At 48.4% G+C, this 22,995-nt stretch overlaps 1 protein-coding gene and 1 long non-coding RNA gene across 2 annotated transcripts in view; one reads left to right on the forward strand and one right to left on the reverse strand.

Moving 5' to 3' along the window:
- Nucleotides 1-6,862: 6,862 nt before the first annotated feature.
- Nucleotides 6,863-14,757, reverse strand: LOC135297610 (uncharacterized). Its single transcript, XR_010359545.1, has 3 exons — nucleotides 14,693-14,757; nucleotides 8,118-8,302; nucleotides 6,863-7,415 (listed from the first exon to the last, which is right to left on the reverse strand). It is a non-coding gene; the product is annotated as an uncharacterized LOC135297610 (long non-coding RNA).
- The window catches only part of ITPKB (inositol-trisphosphate 3-kinase B), a 66,451-nt gene continuing 57,431 nt past the window's right edge, over nucleotides 13,976-22,995 (forward strand). Inside the window, exons 1-2 of the mRNA XM_064415351.1 lie at nucleotides 13,976-14,325; nucleotides 15,668-16,733. Coding sequence (XP_064271421.1) covers nucleotides 15,834-16,733 — 900 coding nt within the window. The 5' untranslated portion in view covers nucleotides 13,976-14,325; nucleotides 15,668-15,833. The remainder of the gene's footprint in view (nucleotides 14,326-15,667; nucleotides 16,734-22,995) is intronic.

The raw sequence follows: 22,995 nt of genomic DNA on the forward strand, positions 1-22,995 counted from the left end.
AAAGGGATCATAATAGAAGAGTACCAAAAAAATGCAGAGGAGACTAATTAGTTGTCATCATTTCCAAACCAAGAAAGACAAAGCTATGATAACTAAGAATTTGTTTCCAAAAAAGACAAAGGTGGAGATTAAAAAGGCCTCATAGGGGCATTTTGAATCTAAAGTTGAGGCTGAGTGAAATGTTACAATACAGTTCTGTTAAGCCATAACCCTCCTTGTGCTTCTTTCATTTAGGAGAAGTGTAGAATTTTTTAAAGCATCAAAATTGATGTAGAAACACAAATATTAGTTGTTTTCAACCACTTCAATGTGTAGAGAATTTGTAGATACTAACATCATGCTAACATCTATCGTGTCAGCATTCAGCAGATGCCACAAGAAAATATAAATTTTTGGTACAGTAAGATATGGATCAAGTACAAAAAAAGCATTATATGATGACACTATCTTTCCACTTCCTGGGCTTAAAGTAACCAGAAATAACCAAAACCTATTTTTTCAGTATTTCTGCTGCTAAGAAATACTGTGTCAAGATTTGCTGAGAATATCCTGAGAAACAAAATCAGGACATTCCCTACCATCCTCATCTGCTACCTTGTAAAGGCTTACTGTATATATACCTACATCTGTCCCACCAGACATCCTGAGAGTTCTTTCCTGTGCAAAGGAACTGATTTACCTTGCCAAAAGTACAGCCTGCTGCTGCTACTGCTTGAAGTTTGTCAGATGAGGCAGATACTGGAGAATCCCTTTCCATTTTGCTGAATCCATGAAGATTAGGTTGACAAATGAAATGTGCATGGACTCTTTCAAATATTTGCAGAAAACCTTTGTTTTTGAAGAATCCTGCAGCAACCACTATGCAGTTTCCAGCATCACCCCACCAAATTGACTGGAACCAATTGCTTCCAACAAATTTCCAGAGTTTATTCAGGAAGAAGAGAGATTAAAGCTTTGCCAAGAGCTCTTCTCAAAAAAATTAGCACCTATGCTCATGGCCCAGGGTTGATCTGGCAAAACTTGATCAGCTTTTTCTTCTAGTAGGGGTGCAAAAGGAGGAGCAGCAGCAGCTTTTCTGTCACTGGAGGGACAAGAGAAGTTCAGACTGCTAACTGTCTTGTCTGGAACAGAAACTCAAGATGTTTCTGAGGAAGAAGGCTTCATTTTCAATGTATTTTCCTGATTTGACTAAAATCTCCAGCAGTGGCCCTTTACCTGACCAGCCAGGCCTTGTCCTGCTAGACAAGATGCAAAATGAAAAGCAGTGGTGCCAAGTGCCTGGGGAGCCCAACTGATGGTTCTCAAATGTCACCACAACACCCGTGATCATATCACAGCGTGGCCTCTGTCTCTTGGCAAAATGAAGCAGAGGCAGAAGTTGCTAAATCACAGTGGTTGCTTTTCATTTGTAAAGCTGCAGATGTTTTTGAGCCAAGGGTCGGGAAGTAAATAAAGCTGTGTTTGCATTTCATAAGTCCTGAAAGGTCAGTGCTGCATCCAATTGCCTCTGGGAGCTGGTCCCCCAGGGGGAAGAGGGAAAGTGTTAGGAGTAGCAGTGCCCCAAACTTGAACCTTTTCAGCTGGGCACCTTTCACCTGTGCAGAAATGTTTGTGCACTTGTTGTTCTTGAGGTGAAGCTCCTGCTTCACTGCCCAGGCAGAGCTTGGAGCAGCAGGGCTGGGGCTGCAGCCACTGCCCCACTGCTGTTCTTGTGGGGCTGCTTCTCCTCTAGGCATGGCTTCCCCTTCTTCGTGTGGCACCCTGACTGGCACCTCCTGGCCTCATCTATTTGCCTGTGGGCTCTCCAGCTAAAAGAAATGATGCTAAAAGAAAACAGAAATCTGTTTTCCATGTCTCTCCATTTCTTCTGCAGAATAACCCAGCTCTGTGGTTTCATCAGCACTGCTTCAGGTACTGAGGTGATGCTCTTAACTTTCAGCAGTGTCTCAGTGGCTGCTCCATAGCCATAAAAGGTTGCTTAAGCACACTTTCAAAATGAAATAGACAGGGGCTACTCATTCCAGCCCTTTCTTGGGCTGGTTTTAATATGCTTTTATCTGATGTTTACTCTTCAGGAACCCAAATAGCAAAACCAATGATGCTCCACCGAGCTTTTAGATTCAACCCTCTCTGCAAGACTGCATGTCTTTCAGTAAAGGAAAAATTTGATTCAGTGCCTGTAGGAGTCAGTGATTCTCTTCCCTTCAGCATTTGGGTCCAACTCCATGAGCTTTATGAAACACTAACAGCAGTGTGAGGACAATGAATGTGAGCCCAAGAAATATTATAGGCAGAGCAAAGAGAAGTTGGGGCTAATAGAAGTTTAGGTGGAGTGAGAAGGGTTTCCTTGAGCTGCCTGAGCACCGTGGAAAGCCTGGACACACAGATAGATAAAAGCCAGATGGACACACAGGGCAAATTGTCTGCACTTTGCTGTTCACCTGCAGGGAGAGGATATGATGGACAACAAAGGCTCTCCATGCAGGCTGAGAAACTGGCAGGGCCCAGCTGAGCTGAGGCAGCTGCAGATAAATCACTACAACAAGAGCTCAGACAGTAGCTGTGTCAAAGAACAGGACAAGTACAAATAACCTACCCAGTGTGCTGGCTTCACTGAAGCTCATCATGCAAACGTAACCATGAGGAAACAGGAATGAGGAAAAAGGCTTTAGCTATTTTTAGCTATTTACCTCTGTCCTTCTCTCTAAATACAAGAGCCAAGGCCATCAATGCAGTCCTGAGACCCCAGGGTGGTCCTGGCTTGGCCTGATTGCTTTCTCTGCTGCTGCTTCCCTGCACTGTGCTGGGCATCACTGTCAGTGCTGCTGCCCTCTGTTTTCTGACCTGTGCCATGGGCAGGCCTGGCCTCCTCACTGCCAAATGCTCGGAGCTCTTCCATCTGCAGGGAGTTACCTCTTCATTCATCCTGTTTACATTGCACCAGCTTGTTGAAAGAAAGGCTGGTGCAGTGTGCCTAACTTAAATGTGGATGGAAAAAATTATACCTACCCAGTGGAAACTGATTTGAATTCAGCAGATTATTTAGCACCTTGTATGTAAATCCTTGCTTTCGATCTTTGAATAGTACAAGTGAAAATAGGAAATGTGGAAAACATTACTTCCTCAGAAACAGAAGGGATTTTGAACTGAATTCTGGAAGAGAGAACTTGATAAGTTTCTGTCCCAGAGACAGATGAATTTCTAATTTAGGTGTACAGTATAAGACCTGATCTGTAGCCTATTCAAATCAGCAGGTATTTTTCTTTGGACATAACGGAGTAACATATGCAGACTATAATTTGTGTTTCCAGCTACAGTTGTTAGCCTTTTGGGGATTTTTAATGGATCATCTAAGTGACAGAGCCAAGACTTATTTCAGGTGGGTTGTAATCCACTTTATGTGAATCTTCCCAGGGACTGATCTAGTTTATTATTCTGAAATAATTCTGATTATTTCAAATGTAAGCAAAATTAATTAAAGGCTCTCAACCCTGCTGATACTCAGAATTGCTGCAATAATTTTGCATCTATTGATGAAAAAGCTTCCATAATTTTAAGTGCTTAAGCATATTAACATAAAATATTTGACTGTAATCTCATCCCTCTGTAATGATTTGGAAAACTGAATGCTTTAGCAGCTATTCCAGATCCATTTACCTGCAATACAGCTAATGTCTCAATTAAACTCAATCAACCAAAACTCATCAACATTTATGCTCAAGTGTTCAAAGTTATGCACACTTTGAAAATGAAAATGAAAATTACTTCAAAACCAACCCCTCAAGACTACCCTCCCAAAGACAGAATTTATCACTGAGGGCAGGTTAGAACAGGTGTGGGCTTTTTAAACCTGTACTTTGTTTGAGACAGAACTTGACAAAGCCCCTGAAGTTTTTAGATAACTCAAGGCCCAACCTTCCCTTTTTACAACTTATTGTACCAAGCAAATGGTACCATTCACCCCAAGCTTGAGGAAAAAAAGACCCCTCTGAGAATCATTTAAGCATTAAGAGTGGGAGAGTATATCTATATATTTTGAGGGAGAAAAAGATGAGTGTCATTAATCAGATTTTTAACAGAGAATGAAGTGCAGTACTGACTTCAGGCATTATCTATCTCTGGTAAACCTGGTGGGTGACATCTCTTAACAACTGCCAGGCAAATTTCATCAACAGAAAATTGTCCTGCACTCTTCCTGCAAGGATCATCATCCTTTTTCTGGATGTCCAAAAGCTGGTTTTATTTCCTTGTAAATGCAATTGAAATGTATGTTCATATTGACAGCTTGCATCTGAGGGACTCCAACCTCCTTCCATCCATCTTCTATTTGAAATGAAAATCTATTTGTTCAATTACCTTAGCACACAGAAGCTGCCCCAGCACTATTTTCCTTCCAAAAGAAAAGGGATGAACCCTTGTTTTGTCAGGGCTATAAGGACTCCCCTGGTCCTTGCAGTATATTTTTCTTGCATGCATTGCAACTGTAGGTGCTACTAAGTGTCTTGCCATAGAAGTCAAATTTTCCATCAGAGAGCAAACAAGTTGGGAATATGGGAAAACTGAGGCAAGGAGTGTTACATTTCTGTGAAGAGACTCAGCTGGCCACCAGCCACCAAAGCCATCACTGCAGCTGTTTAGTTAAAAAAAAGAGAGAGAGAAAAGTAATATTTGTTGACAATCTAATGTCAAAGTCTATGATATCACCTGCCTCCAGCTGCTGATTAATCTTGTGAAAGAAATTAGCTTGGACATGAGAGAGTGTAAATCTGGGACAAATAACTGTGTTCAGAAAGGAACAAGGAGGAAAGAACTTACCAAGTGTTTGGTCAAACAGTTTATTTTAGAACAGCCCCAACCCCCAATTCTCTCTTTCCCTGTAAAATTTGCTACTAAATCCTCATGGTCTGATTGCACTCCGATCAGATTCAGTCCTTTTGCTTCCATGGAATTGCTACAGGTTTCTCCATGAGAAGAACTGTCCATGAGCTTGATGGACTGGAGATGAGAAAATGGCATGGAGGGAACATTAAACCCTGACAATTTAGAGGTTTCAGTGAGGATGAGAGGAAGAGCTGTTGGTGTGTGTCAAGAATTTCAGGAAGGCTTCCTAGGGCACTTACCACTTCCAGTAAGATGGGCATTTTGTCTCTCATTCTCCTTAGCTCAGCTTTCAGAAGTGTTCCTACGAGTTCACAGAACTTGTGTGTGCTTGTCACTTTCCATCCAGGTTGATTTCCCTGGGAGAAGATAGAAATGTGACAGTGCAGGTACTTCAGGGCTTTCAGGTGAGGAGTGGGGAAGTGTAAGAGGCCATGCAAAAATCTCTGCAGGTGAGATCACTGTTTAGGCAGTAAATCTGATGGCTGGCCTTTTGTTAGTTGTTAGAGTTCATCTCCTCCTCTCTGGTGGTCTCAAGTGTGCAAAGGAAAGCCTTCTGCAACAAAGTGGAAGTGGATTTTGTAGAAGATCAGAGTTTCACCTGTTGTTCTGAAGTCCCTTCCAGTGTCCCTCCAGCAACTACAATGGAATGACGTCCAGGGGAGAGCTGGGCCCAGCTTGTTGAGCAGGGCAGTGGTGATGAACTCCATTCTCTGGTTCACCACTGATGCACCACTTTCTACATTGCTAAGGCAGCCTCCAGCTGTTGTTCTTGGAGCTTTCAAGCCTGACTACACTCGTGATGTTTCCTCCAAAACCAGAGCCTTGCCTAACTCAACAGCCTCACATAGGATCTGTTCCTGCAAATAATCCAAATTTCCATTTGTCTAACTTCAAAGTCTGTTCCATCCGCTGTAATAAATCTTAGCCTGCTCCATTTTCCTCTCCATCTCTCTTTGAAGCAATTGAAATGGTAGATCATTCCCTGATGACCACTGTTGCTGGTGACGCAAATGGCACCGCGCTGGATCCTGTAAGTCTTGTTCAGCCCCATCTATCATCTTAACAGGGAAGAAGAGATGTTAGGCAAACTGTCTCTTAATGAAAGATAGGGCTGTAAAAAAGAAAAATATTTCATTGTTTCAACACTTTGTTCCTTTTGGGAAATGCCACATATGTAAAAGAGAAAGAAACAAACTGGTTGCGTTTTTTTGTTGCATTTTTGTTTGTTTGTTTGTTTGTTTTTGTTTTAACAGAAAACACTTGCAATCCAGTCCAGAAATGATCTTGAGAAGAGTTAAAGAAATTTGCTTGTGTAGCTAAGGAATGAAGTGAGTGTCTCTGCCAAATGATGGGTGTTTCCAGGATACTGTGTCTCCAACCAGAAAGGGTTATTCCAAGGCATTTCTCTGGCAGCTTTTATTAATCTCCTTCGCTCTGAGCCAGAAGACAGGAAGATGTCAGACATCTGTGCTCTTGCACTGTTCCCCTTTTCCTATTCAGGACAAGGCTGTCCTCAGCCAGTGGGAGAGAACGTAAAGGAACTGGCAAAGCTCAAACATTTTGTCAAAGGGAGACACATTTGTAAAGTTAATCCTAGTGCTCTGTCCGGGTGCTCTCTTCCCTCTCCTCATAAAACAGCCATGAAGAAAAACAGTTTCAGTCTGTTCCCAGTGGAGAGAAGAACCATGACAGCTGCCAGCTTTTCCAGTGCCTCCCGCTGGAGGTGCAGGCTGTGTCCACAGAGGGTGACATCAAGAAGCCACCATCTCTGAGGGCAAAGCTGTCACTGGAGCCAGCAGAGCCTCACCAACTCTCCTGGTTCTCCCACTTCCATGCTGTTTCTGTCCAGGCAGGGTGTCTCTCTGTCCCACTCACCAGACAAGTCCTGCTTTTCTCCACCCGTGGGCAGAGTGGCCAGAGTGTGGGTGCAGGCCCAGCTGGAGGGAGCTGTGGCAGCTCCCCACCAGGGAGGAGCTGAGCCTCTCTGCCATGCCCCTCTGCAGCTCCATCTTCTGCCAGCTCTGCCTGGCTCAGGCCAGCCTGAAGTCCTACCCAATCCAGTCTGGAATGCTGCTGTCAAGGACTGTGGGAGAATCTGGTTCAGACATCAAGGGCTACAGTCCCTATAGGTGTGCCCAGAAAGGAGGAGAGCAAAGGATGGAAAAGGAGTGAAGAACAAGGGGGAAGTAAACACAGCATTTCTGCTGAGGACCTGCAGGCCCCACATCTCTCCTCTTCTCTACTTGCTTTTGCATCTCATTAAGTTACTTAAGCAAATATGTGAATTCTCCTGGGAAGAAAAGAGCAGCCAGCTGGAAGTCTGTGGTATCAGTCCCCATCCAGCAGGAAGTGGGGAGAAAATACATAACATTTAGGAGCCATTAATGCTGCGGTCTAGCTCATCAGCCCCCATTCAGCAAGATAGGAAATGGATGGTTAATCTCTCCCTTCTGGGCCAGTCCTTCATCTTCCCCAGCTGCAGTGTGTCTTCAGTGTCCTAATTTCAAGCAGCCAGACCATGAAATATCTTTCACCTTTTGCAAAGGAAAAGACGGATTCAGAACCCCTCCCTTGGAGCACAGAGAGTCATGAAGAGTGGCAAACTTCATGGTGGTGTGGAGGAGCATCCTAGCTCTTGACATCTGTCTTCAAACTCAGGCATCTATACATGCCTGAGAGTTTAAATTTTTCAGTTTAGTTGCACAGAGGTGAAAACTCAAGTTGTAGTGCTGCCTGGTGTTAGAGAGCTCATGGCAGTGGAGTGGGAAATGCCAATGACCTGAAACTCTGCAGAGGGCAAATAAGTGCCCTCTCAGTGCTAAATAACTCTGTGGATCCAGGAGCAACCTGGAAATACCTGAGGGAGGAGGAAGGGCAGCACAAGAGGGAGGCTTGTCCTGTCCAGACCAGCCAGAGGAGGTGGGAGCACAGCAGAGGAGACTATGCTGCATTGCTCAATTTGCTGCTCAAATCCAGGGCTGGGGAGGCAGCTCAGAGAGCAGCTCCAGGAGTGGATGTCTCCAGAGTGCTCCAGGAATGGTTATCTCCAGAGCTGGGGCAAGGGGCAGCAGGGAGATAAGGCTCTGACTAGTGCTAGTTGCAGCTGGAGGAGCTGCTCTTAAAGTGCCCCCTTATTATGCCTGGGCATATTTGTGTGTATGGATTTATGTATAGGAACTTGTGACAGTTCTGAAAATATCCTAGGTGGACATGTAAGCCATAAGGGCTTTACTTACCTCTAGCTGTTCAGAGGAAAAGCGTGATCCAGCATGCAGATCTCAGTCTTTCTGGGAAAGATGTTCTGGCTTGAAGCAATCCTGTGTGCAAGGACTGGTGTTTTCCAGTGACTGCTATAACACAGCTGCTTTGCAGGGTCAGGGTCTGCTGACCTCTGTGATTTGTTGCATAGCAATGAACACTGCTGCACACAGAAAACAGCACAGATAATACTCTTCTGTCTGGCAACATCATTTAGGAATATTTTCATAACTCCATTGCTTTAGATATTTAAAGTTAGGAAGAATCGACCCAGACCTGCTAGTTTGTTTAACTGTGCTGCACTCGTTCAAAGTTCAGCTTTTTTTCCTTTCAAAGGCATAGGAACGAAGATAAACATCTGTCCATTGTAGCAATATTATGGTAAATCCTTAAAATAATTATACAGCAAGCAAAAATAGATTTCTGGAGAAAACCAAATTGCTTTATTTAAAATTACATGGCTACAGCTCAGTATGAACTTTAAAATTATTAATCATGTCTTCTTCAGTGCCTTCTGTCTCCCAGTTTTTCAAAACACAGCTATCACTCATTGCAGAGTGGAAACTTGGACAGCATTTCTTGTGATTCCACGCTCATCTCATCCCTAAAAGGTGCAGTGGATCACAGCCCCTTCATATACTACTGATTCCAAAAAAGTCTATGTGACACACACTGCTCACTTGGAAAGCAGCTTGTCTTTTTCCTGCTGTGATTGTAGCTATCTCAAAGAAATGCAAAGCTGCTCAATTATGGCTGTGTGGTCACAGTCTAGTGGAATAACTGTGGCCCATGAATAGAAAAAACTTCTTCACATAATTAAGCAGTATTTGAGTTCTAATTGTTTTATTCCCTCAGCAACAGACCTGGGTACAACTCTTAGTAGCCTCAAGCCCTAACAGGGAAGGATTCCCCTTTATGGTTTTAGTTTTTGTGAATGTCAGCAAAACTCAGCAATACTTATTTGATGTGCTTCTACTGCTGTAGTTTGGTCTGTGCAAAAAAAAAAGAAAACATTTATGCCAAATCATGAGTTAGTCCCCAAACATGCACATGTTTATATTCCTATTATCTGCAAATAGCAACTGTGAGCCAAGGTGCCGATGTAAAGCCCTGCTGCAGCCCAGAGGACCACGGCTGTGGCACACACCAACTGCAAAGCTGGGCTCTTCCCTGGAATCCAGAAAAAACAGGAAGGGTGGCACTGAAACTGCTGGCCATAGCCAGACATAAAACCAAGCTTTCACATCAGACCTTCACATCCTCACCCTGGGGAGTTTACCAGCTGAGGGAAAGGTACCACAGCCATACATGCATTGCATCAGGAGGAAATGTCATATCCTGTGCTTGTTCAAGAGTTCCTAAATATTCTTGCCTATACTGTGTGTACATAACTCCTTGTTAGAGTAATACACTATGCATAATATGTTCCATACATAGATCTCTTGAGCTCTGTAACAGATCTCCAAAATCCAGCTGCAAATCCTGAAGCCTGAGAGGCAAACTGGTGTTCTTAGCTCAGCACTACAGCAATGCATATGTGTGCTGGGCATGGACACGTGGTGTGTATCCCTTCCCTCAAGGTGCCCAGATGTGAATCAGCCTTCAGGCAGGTCACGGACACCAAGTCCCCAGAAGACACAGGATGTCTCAGTCCCTCCTGCCTGTTCTGCAGGTGGGCAGTCACCTCATTGCTCAGGAACAGCAGGGGCAGAGCCTGGAAAGGATCACTGAGATCTTTGGCTGCCTTTCCTGGCTGTGCTCAGCCCTGGGTCTTGCTGCAGCACAGGGCGAGGCTCAGCCAGGAATGCGTGGAGGAGGCTCCCAGGGAACAAAACTGGTTCCTTTGTGCTCTGGGAGGACGTACAAGCTCAGGCAGATGTAGGTGCAGTACAAAGACTGCCCTAAATCACAGTGACTTGCTACAGGTGTCCTAGCAGAGCCCTGTGTTCTTGTTCCCTGAACAGGAGCTGGCACAGAGAATATTAACCAGTCATTGCCTAATTCTGCCATTATGTGTGTTCTTGTGGGATAGCGGGACGGGAGAAGATGACTGGATAACCTAACTCAGAGGTCACTGAGAGCTGGGAAAACCAGCTTCTTTCTGACCTGTTTTACCACTGAAGGAAGGCAAAAGGGCCAGTGCAAGATAAGCATCCAGAGGCCTTTGCTCAGGTCTGTGTTTCCTCTGCCAGCCCAGACAGGGCAGATGTGTGCTGTGCCTGTGACAGCCACCTGCCTGAACAGAGACAATTCTCAGCACATAATTCAGTGCTGTGTTTTCACTTGTGTCTTCTCTGGGTCTTTTTCTTGTAAAATGTTAGCCAGACTTATTCTCTGTCATGCTGGCATGAACACAAAGTCAATCTGTTGACTGTAGAATTACTCTGCATTTATCCTTTAATTTATATATTTTACATAAGACTAAGATTCAACTCACTGTCAGACACTGACTTCCACTGCAAGGGTGCTGATGGTCCTGATGCTGGATGGGATGAACAGTGACAGTCTAGACAACTCATCTTTGAAACACAGGGAATGCTGTCTTGCCCAACCAGTCCAAAACATGACAGGGAGTAATAATTTTTAAAATTAATCTTATAATAAAGAAATAATGGATTGAGGAGGGTACTTGAGGATTGTGGTTGGTTTTTTTATTAAATGGTTATGATTTTTCTGTTTTGTTTTTACAGCTGGATTGATTGTGTCCATCTAGCTTTATAATGCAGCCTACGCCATATTAATTATGTGTCTTCAAGGATTCAAGTGATTACAATTACCATGCAAGTATTTTCCCTTCTCCACAGAAGGAGGTATTTCTGCACTACAGGATCTTGTTTCAGTGGGTGTTTTGGATTTGTTTTTTTTTTTTTTGCTTGTTACTTTGGCTTGGATTGGGGAAGAGGTTCTTCTTCAATTCAGTACATGCAGAGCAGGACCTGAACTCCAGGGGAAGAGAGTGCATAAAATAGCAAATGACAGCTCTGCCTGTGCTTGAGAGGGTCACCAGCACTGTACAGGTCTCCTGTCCCTCCCACTGGATGCCACTTGGCAGGGCTGCCCCATCACTCCTACAAAAAGCCACCACCCCACAGTGATCAGCAGCCCCAGGCCCTGGGATACAGCAGCCACACCCCTTGCTGCTCATGGGGCACAGCGAGCACACTCAGGACAACTAATTTTCCATGAAACATGGTAATTAACGTGTCTCCCTTCGAGTACGCAGAGGTGCTGGGAGGCCATTAACTTTGACAGCTGTGGTATTTCTTTCCCTAAATGACTCTTAGCCAGTGTGTCAGTGGGAGATGTTACACAGTTAGGACAGCTCCATGCCCTTCTCTAAGTGTCTGTCCTCACTTTATTTCAGATTAAAATACATTCTGCACTGGATATGTGCCCCTCCTAAGTGGAAGATCCTGTTCATTTTAATGGCTCCACTCCCTTGAATAAGGACAAGACAAAAGTTGGCTGGATCAACTGTTTGCCCTAACCCAGCCTGTTTCAGTATCCTTAAGCACTGTAATGATTTTCTTTGGAAGCAGGAAGTATAAATTTAAATTAAGAACATAGCTTAAGGAGAAGCAAGATCTTTTAACACCCAACACTGGAGTTTTACTTGAAGAATGTGCACTGAGAGAGTCAGAGTGGAACGATCTTTTTGTTCTCTTTGTACAGCACCTAAGGCAACACTGCCAAAGCCACGGAGAAGGCTCCTCAGTAACTACAGCAGTACCAGTGCCCAGGTCTGTGTCTGTGAAAGCAACTTTTCTCTTTTCTTGCTTCCATCCTTGTCCCTGGATTGGACTAGCAACCTGTATCGGTTCTGTTTTCCATTTAGGCTAACCTCAAACACTTGGTTTCCCCTTGATTGGAAACAAGTGTGCTGAAAGCTGTCTGATCTTTCTTCACTGCACAATGTGGACTGCTGCCTGGCTCCTGTCTGGAAACAATTATTTCCCTCATGTACCTACTGGTTCTGAACAGTCAAAGACTTATCCCTAGACTTTCTTTTCCTTTTTGCACTTTTATTAGCCCCTGCCTTTATAAACAGAACTTGTCAGTGTATATAATGCCCACAGAACAGCTCTAGCTCTGTTACTTGACACAATTGCTGCCACGTTTTAAGGCCAGGTCTCCCTTGAGGGAGTTTTGTATCTGTAAACGTGCCATGGTGAATTCACCACTCCTTTGTTCTGATAGGATAAATTTTGGATGGTGTTTGGATTTGTTGGACTTTAAGATAGGGTGGGACTTCAAGCACACATTGTGGTTACAGTGGTGTAAATATTCTTCAACAACCCCGAAGACTGGTCAAAACATCCACACACAGATGTGCAGTAATGCCTCCAAGTATTTGCAGATGCTACCAGCATAGCATAGTGCAGCTGTTTAAAAAAAGGACGTACCTGTTTATCTGCCTGTATTTCTGGATTTATTCATCCTTTCAAATGTTCCTACTTTTTGACGTGTGTATGCAGACACGAGGGAATGTGAGCAACAGATGACCAGAATCTGCAGATATTTGCACACAGGGTAAGCTTATGCCATGAATAGTGCCATTATACTGAGCAGGGTCACTTTTCTCAGAGAGATTGATCTCATACTTTACTTCACGAAGACCAGTTCCCAACTAAGACTGTGAGGAAACGAATTGGAGTGGAAAGAGTCTATAAATTTCTTTTCCTGCGCTGAATTCAAAATAGCGTTTCTCTTACTGGAAAAACAAACATAAGCTCATTTTGGGTGTCTCTGTCTGCCTGCCTGTGGGACTGGTAGTCCACACCTTCTGCCAATTCAGAGACCTCTCTGCCCCCATTTATGCTCTAGAGGTTATGTCTTAATTACAGAAAAACTGATCTGCTGTGACATCAATTTCCCTCCCTAGGGGAAATTCCTAGCTGTGAAATCCTAGCAGAGGCAAATTGCTGTTCTTTTTTTTTTTTTTCCTTTTCCTTTGGCCAGTCCAGATCAACCCCAAAACTGCCATCTCGGTTTGACCTTGACTACTGCTTTGAGCCTGAGAGCCTGCTCTCCTAAAGTGCTGACGTACAGACAACTATTTCCAATGAGTTATCTTGATACAGAACTCAGGCTGTATCACAGCCAAGAGCCTGCTTCTCCTGCCAAGCAGGACCCAAGCCTGGGGGCTGCAGGAGCTGAGGAAGTGCAGCGTCCCTCCATGAATCAAAAAGGATGGGCAGTGTCCTGAACGAGGACACTGCAGTCCTGCCTAAACCTGGGCTGCATCACACCAAGTCCAAGTGCCATCGATCCTCTAGAGAGATCTGGGGGCCATCTCGGGATGACCCAAGGTATCCCTCCCTTGGGATGTGCTCACCCAAAGCCACGCAGCCTGGCAGGGAGGGCTTTGTGTGAATGCCCAGCACGCTGAGAAGCAGCAGGACTGAGCCCTGGTGCGCGGGGAAGGGGATGCCGGGGGAAATGGCTGTGTTATCCCGTGCCTGCCTGGGGAGGTGGGTGGCCTCGGGCTGCGCGGTGCTGGCGCTGCCGGCACCACCCTTTGCCGTGACCGCTGTGCCCGGGGAGGGCTCGGCAGCGCTGGGAGCCGGGATGCGGAGGCGAGGCGGGGGATGCCCCCCCGGGCGGGCGGTGCCGGGGCTGACCGGGGGCTCTGCCGGGCCCGCACCGCACGCCACGGCCGCGGGTGGAAAATGCTTCGTGTGTCTTGAACCCACAGCCCAGCCACCAAAGCACGGCGACGGTGTTGTTTTGTTTCTTTTTTTTTTTTTTTCTTAGTTAACAATGGAAACTTTTTTTTTTCAGTATTTCCCTCCAGCCTGAGCCGAGCGAGAAGAGAAAAAAAAAAAAAAAAACTTGTTCCGCTGAGTTCAACCCCAGACAGACTCACAACTTCCTTCCTGCTCTCCTACCCCCCTCCCTCCGCTCTCCTCCTCCTCGCCGCTCCTCTCCCTCTCCTCCTCCTCCTCCTGCTCTCTCCGCCTTTCCAGCCGCACCGGGAGCGGGCGCCGGGGCCGCGGAGCCGCCCGGAGCGCGGAGGGGCAGAGCCCGGCGCGGCCGGCCCGCCCCGGGGCTCGGAGAGGCGCTCGGGGCGGCGGAGGGAGCGGCAGTGCCGGCAGCCCCCGGCGATGGTTTCGGCTGCGCCCCGCGGCCGCCGGCGGGCGCTGCCGGGCGGCGCGCACTGAGGGCGGGCGCGGATCCCGACCCCAGGTAAGCAGCGGGAAAGGAGCGGGGGTCGCGGCCGCCCCTCCGCCGGGAGCGGTGCGGGGGCCAGGCGGGCCCCGCGGGGAGGAAGGGGCGAGCTGGGGGCGGGCAGAGGGGCAGGGTGCTGCCCCGGGGCCGAGCGGGCTGTCCCACAGCCGAAGGGTGGCCGAGCTCCCTGTGCCGGTGCTCGCTTTGGCAGCCGAGCCGGAGTGCTTGGGAGAGTTGCTGTGCCGGGGATCCCTGCGAAGAGTGGCTGTCCGCGCTGGCTGGGCTCTGCTGAGGCTCGCACTGCCTGCAAGCAGTGCCTGGAGGGATGGGGAGCCCTTTGGTCACGCCGTCAGCTGGGACTGCGCTTAGACTTGAGGGCATTTACCTGCCAGGAGCCTCACAGGGATACCGCTGATAGCATCACACACGAGTGCTTCCAGAGGCGTGTTCACCCACAGGCAGAGTTAGCGCACTGTGTGTAAACAAGTTTGTACTCTCATGTGGGCAGTGTGTTTGTGCAGATCTCAGGAGTTCCCATGCCCCGACACGGGATGGGGACTGCAACTCCAGGGCACATGGAGCAAACAGGAGATGACGGAAAGCACACTGCCATGCAGGGGGGCACAGGGAGCCACCTCCGAAAGCAGAGCCTCCCTCACATGTGTACACAGTCACTCACACACTCGCCAGAACAAACAGCACGGCACATCTCTGCGTGTGCAGTCCGGGCTGTGACTCGGAGGCAGCTGCAGCCTGCAGTGTCCCGGATGGCACATGTGCACAGGGAATTCACGTTTAGCCAGGGCATTCATGAAGATGTGCAAAGCCGTGTTGTTGCATGTGGTAGGTTAGGGGACTAGCTTGAGATGTGACCCTGTGCCATACAAAAGAGTGCAAGCAGGGAGTCTTCCCATGTATCATATAACATAAATCCATTCCTGAGACTTGGTCTTGCTATAGGTGACAGACTGGAGGGAGGCAAATTTAAGTTGTTTGGAGTTTTTTATCTTCTTTTAGAAAATGCCAAGTTTTGGGGCGAACAAACCATAATTAACCATTTAACCATAATTCTCTTACCCTGTTGTGGGAATGGCTGCTGGCTGTGTGTCCTCTCGGACACTGCTGCTGCAGCTGTGCCGACCTGGAGCGGGGGCAGGGAAGAGGGGAAACAGCCGCAAACCCGACTTCCCTTTCACTCAGATCGTTCTCCCGGCTGGCCCGTGTCCCCAGGGCTGACACCGGGGGTGCATGCAGGTGGGAGGGGCACGCAGCAAGGGAAGAGTCCGGCACGCTGTGTGCCCAGCTGGACGGCGAGCTAAGGGCGGGCACGGCGCTACTCTCACTGCTTCTCTCTCCTCAGCCGTCCCGTTTTATGGAGCTGCGGGCCAGGTGCAGCCCCGCTCGCCGTGTTCCTGCTGGCGATGCCGCTGGTCCCGCCGCGGAGGGAGCCCGGGCAGCCCCGCAGAGCCTGAGCAGAGCCGAGGCGGCAGTGGCGACGGCCCCCCAGTGCTCCGCGGCTGACTACTATGGCCGTGTACTGCTATGCGCTCAATAGCTTGGTGATGATGAATAGCAACAGCGAGGTGACAAGCGGCGGGAGCAAGACGCCGCCTCCTCCCGGACAAGTGCTGCCCCGGGGCCCGGAGACGCCCGGCGGCTGCCGCTCGCTCCCCGTCTTCAGCCCGGCGCCGGTGCCGCCCCGCTCGCCGCGCTGCGGGCCCGCTTTCCTCTTCCCGCTGCCCGAGGAGCCCCTGCGGCAGCCGGGCAGCCCCCGGGGCCGGCGGGGCAGCCGCGGTGAGGAGGGACAGCCCATGGCGCGGCAGCTTCAGCGGGAGCTGCACAACGTGCAGGTGAACCAGAAAGTGGGGCTCTTCGAGGCGCACATCCAGGCGCACAGCTCGGCCGCCCAGCCGCCCCGCAGCCCCCGGCTGGCCCGGCCCCGTCCGGCCAGCCCCGCGGCACCGGCGGTGGGACTTGGAGCTGGACCGCGGCCGAGAGCCTACGGAGAGAGCGAGGCCCCCGATGCGGGTGGGGGGCAGGTTTGTGTGAGCGCTGCAGAGCCCTCCAGGAGGCCAGTGCCCGTGGTGGAGCTGGCAGAGAGCAGCAGCCCCCTGGAGCAGTCGGGGCCGGCGCCACGGCAGGAGGAGGTGGTGGTGGTTCCCACGGGACCGAAGGGCCAGCACCCGGCCATGGGTGGGAGCATCCCTGCCGTCATTGTCACAGACCTGGGGGGCCCGGAGGAGGAGGCGGGCGCCGTGCCCCCTGGCAGCCTGCCCGTCCGGAAGCTCTCATCATCCTCTGCGTCTTCCACTGGCTTCTCCTCGTCCTGGGAGGAGTCCGAGGAGGACATCTCCAGTGACCCCGAGCGCACCCTGGACCAGACCCCCGCCTTCCTGCAGACCCTGGACCAGCAGAAACCCCGAGTGGTGAGTCTTGCAGCAGCCCTGGGGAGGTGGGGTGAAGGGTTGTGGCATCCCTGCTCCAGGGCACAGCTGCACCTCTGTGGCAGAGGTGTGTTGCAGCAGAGTTCTGCAGAAAAACTTTACACTTGCTTGCTTTCCCTCACATGAAAAGCTTTCAGACTTGAAAGAGGAGTTCCTGGCCGGAAAATCCTCTCAGGAGAGAGTAGTGGTGCCTGTTTCATTGTGCACAGTCCTTGCAGAGCTTCCCTGGTGCTGCAAAGCTGCCTGCCAGCATGCTTAAAATACATCCATGGACTGCAGCCTTCTGCTGACATGTGGTTACGAGCTTCAGCTTTTCCTCAGCACAGCTTCCCTGGGTGCTGGAGGTTTCCCATGGTTTACATGAGCCTGAGGGAGAATTTATTTCCTCCCTGGAGTTGAAACTGTGTGGGCCCACTGTCTGTTCAGGTTTACAGTGATGCCCATCACCACGATGTCTCTGTGTCTTTCACACAGAAGCAAAATGCTCTGGAATTTCTGGTAATTCTCCTTTTGAATAATACTTCTTGGTTGTGGGGTATCTTATATTTTAGGTACGCGTATTTTTATTAGGTATTTATATTAAGTTCATTTGTTTCAGGATCTTTGTTGTGGAGCTGGTTGTGAGGCTTAAGGCGAGAGAAATCATCAGTGTTGTGTTGCCCTTAGAGAAGAAAGGTCTCCTCAGAGAGGAGAGCTCTGAGGCATTCTCCAAAGGCATGAGACAGTCATGGGGTTTGTGGTGTCACTGGGGGAGTTCATTGCATGTGTGAGGGCACCACACAGAGCCTGCTTTGCTCTGAGCTGTCACACCAGTGGTCCAGAGGGCTTTGAACCACTTTAACCCAGTGCAGGGCACCCATCACGAGGTTCTCCAGCCAGCACATGGTCTCTGCTATCATCCAGCTCTGAGACATTACATTGATTTGAGCCCAGCACTGGAGCCTCCCACTGACAAACCATGAAACATGCAGGACAACCCAGTGGTTCCTTAGTTTGAAGAGTTTAACAAAGGCTCATGAACTTTAGTGATGTATTTTACTATGTTTAATTTCCTGTAGACACATGGTAGTGAAGCTCCTGCTAAATGCAATGACACAAGGAAAACTAGTGCAGGGAAACATCTAAGTGAAGGCATCAAACTTGGAAGAACTGAGACTGTGGTTTGTAAAACACTCAGCAGGCTGAAATAAGTATCTTTTCTTTTCTTTTGTATTCCTTTTGTCCTATTCCAAGAATCCAGGCTTGGTTCAGCTCAGGATGGAGCAGCAGCTGAGCAAAAGCAGTTAACAAAGTTATGAGCCTGCAGTTCATCGTGTTTGCAGACAGTTTTGTATTTTGGGGCTCTCAACTGATGAATCAGCTTGTTCCCTTTGGGAGCTGCTACAATCCCTCTGCTGATTAAACTGCTGGTTTTATGTGCAGAGCTGTAGTAATCTCTGCTCCATTCTCTGCGCTAATGACTGTTCCTAGTGCCAGGAACAGATTTGCTGCTGAAAACAGTTCATTGATGGGTAAAAGCATGCCTGGTGCTCCTGTGGAAAGCTTCCTGGAGCCTCAAGCTGACTGTGCAGAGAGCCTCCCGTGGCCTCCAGTGAGCTCAGCCAGGCCGGTGGCTCAGCAGTGCACAGGCAGGGCTCATTTGTACTGCTCAAAGCTCTGGATGAGAGCGAGCTCAGATCAGGGCTAAGATCAGAGTAACTGCTGGGCTCCATGGGACCACTCAGGCCAAACGAGATGAAGATGTGGTCCAGAATGTGTCAGGCAGCCTAAGGAGGTGCACTTGATTTTGTGTTTCAGTGCTGGAGTCTCAGCAGAGGCAGTAAGGGTAATTTACAATGATACTTTCCACTGGGCTCCACGGGTCCCATGCAGGGCTGATCACTGACTTTGGCAGGTTATAGTCAACTTCTCAGCAGGATCATGTGCAAATGCCCAGTAATTCAAAATTGATTTGGTATAAATAACACCCAGCTTTGTGTACTGGTTGGCAGTATCTTGTAAATCCGTAACGACAGCAGAAGGCAGCTACTGAAGCAGTGTCAGGTTGCACACTCATTTGTTTTCATGAACTCACTGTTTCCTTTCAGCAATGCACACGGTCTGGAAATGAGTTGTGTAATGAGGGAGAATGTGTGAGAAGCTCTCTCCACAACTCGTGCTTTTAGTCAAATCCTGGGAGATCTCGGCCGAGAGAAACCAACAAGGTGCCCCTGGGTGCCTGTGGGTTGAGGAGATAAAGGCAGGGCAGGCAGAGAGCCCTGCCTGTCTGCTCTGGGCACTGCTGGCACTCTTGTACCTGGAGGAGAGGTAACGAGGAGCGGCAGGAAAGCCGTTCCTGCTGCAGAGACAGTCTGTGTTGCACATCTCACACAGCATGTTTACAGATTTGATAAACAGCAGGCCTGCTCCTGCCCTTCCTTTTTGGAGGCTTTCTGGTTTAGCAAATCTGTTAGGGATGTCCGGCAGTCTATTGTAGTTCCTCCTGACATCCCGGGGAAACAGGCAGATCCCTCCGGCTGGCATGGACTCGTCCTCCATTTGTACTGCAGGTAGGAAACTTTGTTTGTGCTCAACCCTGAGAGTTGGCCAGTAAGAAAATTATGCTGCCAAGTGAAAGGGAAGGAGGTATTGTGGCCACACTTTTGGACGCTGTGACCTGGAGCAGCTCTGCGAGTGAAGCGGGCTCTGTGTCTGTTTGTTGAAACAGTTTGCCCAGTGCTTTCCCTGTCCCTGGAGTGCCCTGGTGCTCAGTGGGCTGCACAGCACCGGGGAACAGTGACCCTGCCACGGTGGTTGCAGACTTGTGAAGTGCAGTGACAGCAGGGGCAACGTGACGTTTTGCTGTTTAGTTGCAAATCCACTTAAGGTCTGAGTAAACTTCCACGTAAGGGCTTTTGCAGCTGTGGCTTTCCCCGGGCTGTGGGCTGCTGCCGGAGAAACCCCACGCTTGTTTATTGATGCTTGCAAGGTTTCAGAGACACTCGAGCGACTGCACTTCTGGGGCTGTGTGGGAGGGACGGGCTGTCCAGGCAGCGTGCTGGGATGGGGACACTGTGGTTTGGAAATGTCTCAGGGGAGCACTCCCTGCACACCCCCTGTGACCAGCACGGGCACTCTGGGGAAGGAGCTGACCTGAGGTCTCTGCTCACCAACCCCCTGCGGCAGTGACTGTGGGAAGGCACCTGCCTCCATCGCTGTCTCGGGCTGAGGGGGAGAATTTCTCCCCTCCTGGCTGATCACACGGGTTGGGTGTGTAGGGAGGGGAGAAGGTGCTCCTTTGCCCCAGGTTCTGAGTGGAACAGGTAGCCTGAAATGGCAGCCCAGTCTGCTGAGGAGATTTCACACCTAAAATATGTTCTAGCTGTGACTCCCACTGATTTCCCGACTGGAAAAGCAGCAGTGTATGAGTTTTGCCATTCTGGGGGCTCTGTTGGCTCTTCCCAAGGAAGAGCTGACAACCAGGATGGACTCTGCAGTAGGAGACTTGTCCTGCTCTTGGAAACTGGCTGCGCCCCTTAAGCAAAAGATATTCCAAAGCTGGTCATTAGTGAGTCCTTGTCATTGACCTAAATTCCCCAGTTTGTCAGCTTCTCCAAAACTGGAGACAAAGCAACAGACAAGTGGTGGGAGAGGCAGAAGCTGTGCAAGCAAGCACGTACTATAGAAAAATTACATGTTGAGGGGGAAAGGAACCCCTTCCTGGAAAAACAGTGCAAGACACTGCAGTGTTCCTCTTCCTGGCTTTCCTACAGCTGCTGTGGAAATGCAAGGATGTACAGCAGAATAGTAATCAAGGGACTTGGTACTCTGTGAAACTTCTGCTCCTTTGAGCAGGCTGAGTAGATTTCTCAGAATAAGAGACTTCCATTAACCTGTGCGAAATGGAAGAACTTTTGGAAAAAGCTAACGGCAGTGCTGATGACAGGCATTCTTTTAATTGATTTATTTGTTTGACTCACAATGGCTGTTAATGCAGTCCTGAAAGGAGCCAAGTTTAGATAGGGCTAGTGTCAGCCAAGGGCCTCTGGGACCTTTGCTTATTTCTCTTTGAGATGTTCCAAGGCATAAGCTGACAACAGGAGTCCTGATTTGTTCCTATAAAAATCAATCAAATTAAATATGCTTTCGTTCCCTTTCCAAGCTGTTGCTGTGATCAGGAAGTCTCCGTGTAACAGAAACCATGACCACATGGCTATGGTGATACATGCAAGCCCTGTGAATATATATCTTTATGCCAACTGTGTTTATGTGTTTCACTCCTTACTCCCACTGTGTTTGTCTTAAAAGCTCCTAAGCTTATGAGCTTGTGAGTGGTATCTCTGATTTAGTATCAATATAATGTCTGGTGTATTAGGGCCCTGCTGGCTGACTCAGAAGAGCGACTGCTCTTTTAGTAATGCACATCATTGCAAGGGAAGATGCTCAGCACACCTGGTAAGCTGCCAAGGGATGGAGTCTCCCTGCTGCAGGAAGACCAGGGGGGAGAGGGGAATGAGGTGGGCACCTGTGTGTTTCCCCTTTCAGAACAGCACAGCCTGTTCTACCTGCTGGGATGAGATGAGCACACCCCGGAGCTCGGAGGGCTGGGCAGAGCTCCAGGCTCTTTGTGGATGGAGGCTGTGCACTCCAGGGACTCCACAGAGCATCACTCCCTATTCCACAGCTAATCCTCTACCTACTCACGTGACCTTCTCAGGGAATAAGCAGCTTTTTTATGGGCTCCCACCCACAGAGGCCAAGTGAAGATGCTGCTGTAACCCAATGAGAGACATATGGTGCTACTTCAAGGCTGTTTTCAGCTCATTGGGAAAAGTTTCTTCTCCGTGCACATTCTCCATTATTGACAGGGCAGGAATTACATGGCACATAGATCCTTTTCATGGAGGGACTTACTTGCTAGCACAGCTGCTCTCTCTTGCATATTTTGTTTCTCAAATTTCATGCTGAAAGCATTCATGAAAGTAGCAAAATAAATCTCTCCCCACACTACTGAGGTGCAGGAAGAACAAACATTAAACCCATCATCCTTAGGGTCCCCAGCTCTGGAAAGAGCCAGATTTCCACCTCTTCTGGTGGGAATTGCAGGATGTCAGGAGCTTGCCTGTTGGGATCCCTTGGATGGAAAACTGAACGTCCGCAGGGTGAATTTCACGGATCAGTGGAAACTTCAGAGTTTTGTCTTCACGTTTTTAGCGACTTGCAATGACAAAACCCAAACTGTAGTCAGCACCTGTCTCATGTTTTCCATATTATTTCTATAATGTGTTAGGACAGATTTGCATGTGAAGAAAATATTAGTGCAGCACTGAGTTCTCACGTGCCATGTGATGGCTGAAAGCCACTGCTGAGCTAATGTTTTCTGTACATGTAATTCTGTTCTAGCTCACTGCAGAAATAATGGCGTCTGTGTATGACATTAAATGTCGCTTCAGCTAAGATTAGTCTTCTGTAATGGTTAGAGATTATTTTGTTTATACCTGTAGGTAAATTTGTGCAGTAAATTTGACCTGCTTTCTTCCAATGAAGCCCAGCCAAGCTTTCTAAGAAAGATATGTTAATATTTAACAGACAGGGAAAACTAAATGTTAACATTTTCAAATCACTGAGTAGCTTTGCAGCCTAATCCCTTTTCTTACATGTGGCTTTTTGGGGAATGGTGGCTTCCACGCTTGCTGTGTCACTTGAAATGGCTCTTTTATGGCATTCATCTTGCTTAGCCTTGCTGGGTGTCTCCTCAGGCATCCTAAGGTTCTAACGTAGCTTTCTTCTCTCTTACTCTAATGGGATCTTGACAACCAGCCCAAGAATTTGCTTTAAGACAGAGGAATCTGTTTCTGAATGTTTACTATAAAATTTATTGGAATTTCATTTTTAATCCTACACGTAAAAACCCAGGTCATGCATAGCCTGCACAACAGCTCCAAGTAGTTCAGAAAGCTGATTCAGTCTGAGGTCTACCAGCCTCAAAAGCAAGTGCCTGTGATTGGCTTTTAAATCAGTGTTTAGGCAGCAAAATTCAACTTGCCCTGTAACAGGATGATCATCCAGCAGTGCCTTTCAGCATGGCTTGGTGCAGGCACATTCAGAAATGTAGGGTCTCCAGCTGCAAGTTTCAGTCTGGGTGCATGCACTGGGGATTGGTGGAAGCCTTTGGAAAATGCAGGCTGCAGGTCCTGCTTTCCCAGGCATGGTGGGAGTTGAGCCCAGAGCTGCTGTCACAGCTGTGTGTGCCTGTAGAGATCCT

The sequence above is a fragment of the Passer domesticus genome, chromosome 3 (genome assembly GCF_036417665.1).
Source record: "Passer domesticus isolate bPasDom1 chromosome 3, bPasDom1.hap1, whole genome shotgun sequence".
Lineage (NCBI taxonomy): Eukaryota > Metazoa > Chordata > Aves > Passeriformes > Passeridae > Passer > Passer domesticus.